General features: G+C 35.0%; 1 protein-coding gene across 1 annotated transcript; it reads left to right on the top strand.

Moving 5' to 3' along the window:
* Window positions 1-2,127: 2,127 nt before the first annotated feature.
* On the top strand, window positions 2,128-3,633 carry LOC121259429 (probable aspartic proteinase GIP2). The gene has a single exon (XM_041161022.1). It carries the CDS (start codon window positions 2,164-2,166, stop codon window positions 3,481-3,483), a length of 1,320 nt encoding a protein of 439 aa, XP_041016956.1. The 5' UTR covers window positions 2,128-2,163; the 3' UTR covers window positions 3,484-3,633.
* Window positions 3,634-6,466: the final 2,833 nt, after the last annotated feature.

Raw genomic sequence — 6,466 nt, 5'->3', positions numbered from 1 at the left:
ATATTTAAATAAAAATAAATTATAATAAAATATGTGAGATCCCACGCACATCAAATCTCGTCTTATTCAATCAGATAATCAGAAGTTAGGTGCATTCCATAGTTCCGTGACAGAGGAGCCAAGTAGTCCTGCTAGCTGTGTTGCATGCTGCCACCTCGCTGGTCAATAATTAAAGTTGCTTGTCTTTGACTTTGACCATAATAATATTGTTTAATGAAAGCAATAACTCTTCGTTCTGTCTCCTCATTTTAATCTATCATGTATTTAAATTTTTTTTAATTTTTTTGGTTAATATTTAAGAAAGTGATTGTTAGTGTATAAAAAATACTCTAGTCATAAAATGATTATACAAAAATAATCTCATAAACTGATGTAATTTATCAGATTGTAAAGTTACTTTATTGTAAACAAATCTAACAGATCATATTAAGCCACGTCTGTTTATAGAATTACTTTTGTGTAATCTCTTTGTAGCTCTAACGCTCCTAAAAAAAAGTACAATTTACATTTTTCGTCACAAATATTCATTTTTCTTGTAGTGAAAAAAAATATAATTTGCACTAAAGATACCCAATTGGGCAAATTGAGGGGCAATATAGTAGCACTATCCTTTTATTAATTCCTTTGGGACACATGCATCATATTCTTTAATTAGAAAATTAATGTTGACGGGACTAATGACATGATCCGGTTTTTCAAATAGAAAATTTGGATTCGAAACCACTCATTCCCTTGTATCCAAAAAAAAAAAAAAATTGACGAGGCCGTTGAATATATAATTGGAATATATAGGTCCTGTTTGGATAGTGAAAGTGTTTCATTTCATCTCATCTCATCTCATCTCATCTCATAATTACAATTTTTTCAAATTCTCATATAAAATATAATAAACAATTCAATTTTTTCAAATCTCAAAATAATTATAATATTAAAAAATAGTATTCTAACAATATTTTATTTAATTTTCATCTAAAATCATCTCACTGTCTAAACAACACCTAATGTTAACAAACATAATTTGATAATAATTGCACCTTCTTATATTTTTTTAATAAAATAAAAAGGTGGGAAAACTTTTGTACTACAATCTAGAATAACTTTATCATTATTTGGGTTTCATTTGGAACCTAAACTCATTTCAATTCATCTCAATTTATCATTACAATTTTTTCAAATCTCAACACAAAATATAATAAACAATTCAATTTTTTCAAATCTCAAAATAATAATAATATTAAAAAATAATATTCTAACAATATTTTATCATCTCAACTCAACTCTGTTTAACATCTAAATATAGCCTAAACAATTATGAAGCAGCGCTTTCATGACAAGTACTTAATTTTAAATAATACTGGGAAAATAGTAATAAATGATTTTATAAATTAATAAATTGAGCACGCCATACCCTTATCTCATCTTTGGTATCAAAATTCCATATATTAATTCGCATGATTTCGTGACCAGATTTACAAATTAGCCTGATCAGTACTATATATATAACAGAATTCAATTTTTGTAAAATTATGATATATTTATATATATATAGAGAGAGAGAGAGAGAGAGAGAGAGAGAGATCATAATTTTACAAAAACTGAATTCTATTATTTAGTGATCATTAAAATTATGATATCTGTGATCTCTTCTTCTTGTGCATGCATTTATATTGGTAAATTAATAAAGTAAGGAAAGAAAAAGGATCGATCTAGGCTGCCCAACATGCATGATTATCAGAAGTACTACCCAATGCAGTAATATTTATATATATATATATATATAAATGATCAATCAGATTAATGTGATTAATTAGCGTTTATACGTTAATTCATTACCATCTAGATGATCAGATGGTTACGTAATTATTCATGAATTGAGATTGGACTTCACTATATACCAGAAAAATGTTTTGATCATTAAATAATTAAAAAGATATATATGTTTGCAGTTTGCTAAAAGTCAATGTTGGCTTCTAGATTAATTAAGCAAAAGCTAATTAATTAAGCAGCCTCCTTTGACCTTCGCTTTGGCCTTATCCCAAGCTAGCTCCAAGACATGCACTACTACTTTAAGCAAGCCGCCACGTACAACTTAGTGACATTACCTAAGGTACGACTATTATAAATAGAGGTTGCCTTCATAGATCTCTCTCAAACAACTTGAACATGGCCTCCTCTATCCGATTCCTTCTCTCCTCTTCCCTCCTAATATTATTTCTCATTGCTCCCACTTCTCATGCACAGCAATCTTTCCGGCCCAAAGCTCTCGTGATTCCCGTCTCTAAAGACGCTGCCACTCTCCAATACGTCACCCGCATTAACCAAAGAACCCCGCTTGTTCCCTTAAGCCTAGTGCTTGATCTTGGCGGCCAATTTTTGTGGGTGGATTGTGAGCAGAATTATGTGTCCTCCACTTACCGTCCTTCCCGCTGCAACTCAGCCCAATGCTCGCTGGCTAGAGCCAGTGGCTGTGGGGATTGCTTTTCAGCCCCAAGGCCAGGGTGCAACAACAACACATGCGGTGTCACGCCTGACAACACCGTCACGCGCACCGCCACCAGCGGTGAGGTAGCCGAAGATGCTCTGTCCGTCCAATCCACCGATGGGTCGAACCCCGGCAGAACCGTTAGCGTGTCCAAGTTCCTTTTCTCTTGCGCACCGACTTTCCTCTTGGAGGGTCTTGCTAGTGGGGTTTCAGGCATGGCTGGTCTTGGCCGGACTAGGATTGCATTTCCTTCGCAATTTGCTTCTGCCTTTAGCTTCCACAGGAAATTCGCAATCTGCTTGGCATCTTCAACCACATCAAATGGAGTCGTGTTCTTCGGAGATGGTCCTTACGTACTGCTTCCTAACATCGATGCCTCCGATTCCCTCGCCTACACGCCGCTCTTCATTAACCCAGTAAGCACAGCCTCAGCCTACGCACAAGGCGAGCCCTCGGCAGAGTATTTCATTGGCGTAAAATCTATAAGAATCAACGAAAAGGTTGTAGCAGTAAACACGACTTTGCTCTCCATTGACAGTGAAGGTTTTGGAGGGACTAAGATTAGCACCGTCAACCCCTACACAGTCTTGGAGAGTTCTATCTTCAGTGCAGTGACGGAGGCTTTCATCGCCGAGGCCGCTGCCAGGAACATCTCGAGGGTGGCTTCTGTGGCACCATTCGACGTGTGTTTCAGCTCGGAGAACGTGCTTAGCACGCGTCTTGGGCCGTCTGTACCGACTATTTATCTTGTTTTGCAGAACAATAATGTTTTATGGAGCATATTTGGTGCCAACTCGATGGTGTATATTAGCGAGGATGTGCTGTGCCTTGGATTTGTTAATGGAGGCGAGAACCCCAGGACTTCGATTGTTATTGGAGGGTACCAGTTGGAGAACACTCTTTTGCAGTTTGATTTGGCAACGTCGAGGCTAGGGTTCAGCTCTACCCTGCTGGGCAGGCAAACTACATGCTCAAACTTCAACTTCACTTCCAACCCCTAGAGGGTTCTCCCTATATATGATGTGTTTGCATCTATGTGTTTACACAAGAGTGAATAATTGGCCATATTTAATTTACTCAAGGTGGCCATAAATATGTTAAGCATATAGGATTTGTTGAATAATAAAATGTAATAGTAGTACTAATGACTCTTCAAGAACCATGATCTTGGTAGAACAATTTTACTCTTTTATCTTAAATTTATATATTCGATCACCTCAATTAAAATAATGCAATTTAATGGATTTTATATATCAATCAAACAGAATTCTTTAGCCACAAAGGGATTCCACAAAAGTAAATCTATAAATTGATGTGGTTTGATGTAGTAAGTCAAATTGTAAAATTACTTTTATTATAAAATAGATCTAACGGATTCTATGAAAACACATCAGTTTTTAGGTTTATTTTGTATAACATCTTTATGTCTATAGCAGTTTTCATCAATCAAATAATTAATTAAACAAATCGACACTCAAAATAAGTCATGACAGAGTATGTATTGATTAAAGATGACAAAATTCAAGATCACCATCGTCATTCCTCATCTAATTATAATAATTAGAATGTTATGAAACTAGCATGTTGAAGTGCACAAGACTAGCTATGCATCGTCAAAAGAACATGATCAAACCAAGCAATTAGACGGTGGATATGGTTTATTGAACCTGCCATTATGAACATGAAGCCAAATTAAAATCAAAAGCTTATCCGATTGTAAAATAACAACTTTGACAAGCCGCTTTGTCCCTTTGTGACCATTGAAATATTTTTCAATCTTATCGAATTGTTCTCCTGCCACTACAAGAAAAATGAATTTTTGTGATCAGTTAATTTCAGCGAAATGATTATTTGTAACTAAAATTAGTTGTAAATAATCTTTTAGTTGCAATAAATTAGTCACAAAATCTCCTTTTTTTTATAGTGTGCCCACAGTAGTTGATCTCAGCCCGTTGTAAGCACCACCTTTAAGATCGAGAGGCCAGCAAGTGATTTGGACAGGATATTTATTTAGTTTCTTTTTTATTTATTTAAGCAGATAATTATTTAGTTAATTAAATAATTAATTAGTAATCGGTTTATATATAGTTCTTATTACCTTGTATTAGAACCACATATATATATGCATTTATTTTTTGGGAAAATGATAAAATAACTACCCATTATAATTTTTCTACAACCTTCCAATAAAATAATATTTTTTAAATATTTATTTTAATTTTGATTTTGATTTGATATGTTTGAAATTTTAAAATAATATTATTTTATTAATAAATTGTAAATAAATTGTAGTCGGATTGTAAAGCTATCGTCTGATCCCTTATTTTTTATAGGGCCTTTCAACTTTTCAGGACAAACGACGACTCAACATGAAATCAGCCATTTCCGACTAATTAACACGATTTTTCGGATTCCAGTACCTCACGGTATACCCACGGATTGCTGATTGTTCGAACCCGAATAAAAAATTGATGAGTATTCTGATCTTAACATTGTGTAGGTAAAGTACTGTATGATCGATATAGGTGAAGGGGCACGATAAAGATGCATCGGTGCGAAGCCTAACATTAATCCTTTACCGAGTGAAACTAAGTTTGTGTTTTGGTAGTTAGGTGATCTCAAATATTCTGTAAATAGTAGTAAAAAAATAATGAAAAAATAATGATAGAATATTAAATAATAGTGAATACTAATAAAAAGTATGTGAAAAATAATAATAAAATAATGAATAATAGTTCCACTACCCAAACTAGCCTTAAATTTTATTATAGAATCATGCTACGTGTAGAAGCCTTTTGGCTGAAGCATGCCGCACGCTTGCTGAGGTGGAATCTACGTTTAAAAAAAAATCAACAGAACTCAGTTACCTTGGTCCTCCTTCACATCTTCTCTCTGCACTTCGCACTTCTCCTTCGCGCCGCCCAACCATTGCTTCGATAATCACCTATCTCTCTCTCCCTCTCCCTCTCCCCCGATCTTTGTAACAAAAATGCTAGATCTAAATAGTTCTAGGCAAAATAGTTCTTGTAGTTATGGGTACCTAGAGGTAAGGGCCATGGTTATTTGCAACAGAAATGCTAAATCTTCTCCTACTGTTGATTTGCCCACTACACATTTTGTAGTGTTGATTTCATTTTGTTTACTTGTCGCAAAACCATTTTAATGGAAGGGAAGGAGGAGAAATGAAGGAGAAGAAAGGAAGAGAGAGTTTTAAGGGAGAGCAAAATCGATATTTCACTCCTGATGATTTGGCATTCGTGCGGTGTGCTTCAGCCAAAACGCTTCTGACTAGCATTTTTCTTTATTATATATATATATATGACCGTTTCAAAGAAATTCAATGTGTAAGTCTCGAAACAATTTAGGCTTTTCATTGAATCATAATAATTAATTTGATGCGAGTTATAGATCATAAGTCAAGCCAATGCCAAGGTAATGTCACATTGTTACGGATACGTGGAGCTAAGGGACGTGGATGTCATGCATGCTGCAAGGAAGTCAAGTGCTAGAAGTAGTAGTTAAGTTCTAGTAGGTAGGTAAATCAAAAGGAATTTTGCTTTGTGACAAGTGCTGGTTAGTGGGATGATAATGGCCACTCTCTCTAGAGTCTCTCCTCACTCCCCAGTGAACCTCCACTCCACCATGGAGTCTTCCCTTTCTTGCTAAAATCCCAACTCAGAACTTAGTTACAATCTACACCTAAATGGACATCGATTCCCTGATATCATAAACTGAAACTCTCTTATGGCAATATCTCAAGCTAGAACCTGCAGTGGAAGAAGTAATAAAAAAATTAGAGCTAGTATTGGTAGGGCGTCTAGTTGCAGCATGCCCTTTGCACAAGTTTGCAATTCTTTCAAGCATCAAAGATGCATGGAATTTCATACAAAAATTCCTACTAGAAGACCTAGAAGCAAATTTGTTCTTATTCACTTTCCAATCCTCTCAAGACAAACACAGAGTTCTCAATCAAACCCCATGGAA

Source organism: Juglans microcarpa x Juglans regia, chromosome 4D (genome assembly GCF_004785595.1).
Source record: "Juglans microcarpa x Juglans regia isolate MS1-56 chromosome 4D, Jm3101_v1.0, whole genome shotgun sequence".
NCBI lineage: Eukaryota > Viridiplantae > Streptophyta > Magnoliopsida > Fagales > Juglandaceae > Juglans > Juglans microcarpa x Juglans regia.
This window is presented reverse-complemented; position numbering and strand designations above follow the sequence as displayed.

Bases quoted from the DNA above. Each gene is read 5' to 3' on its own strand.
- LOC121259429 (XM_041161022.1), top strand. From the start codon at position 2,164: ATGGCCTCCTCTATCCGATTCCTTCTCTCCTCTTCCCTCCTAATATTA.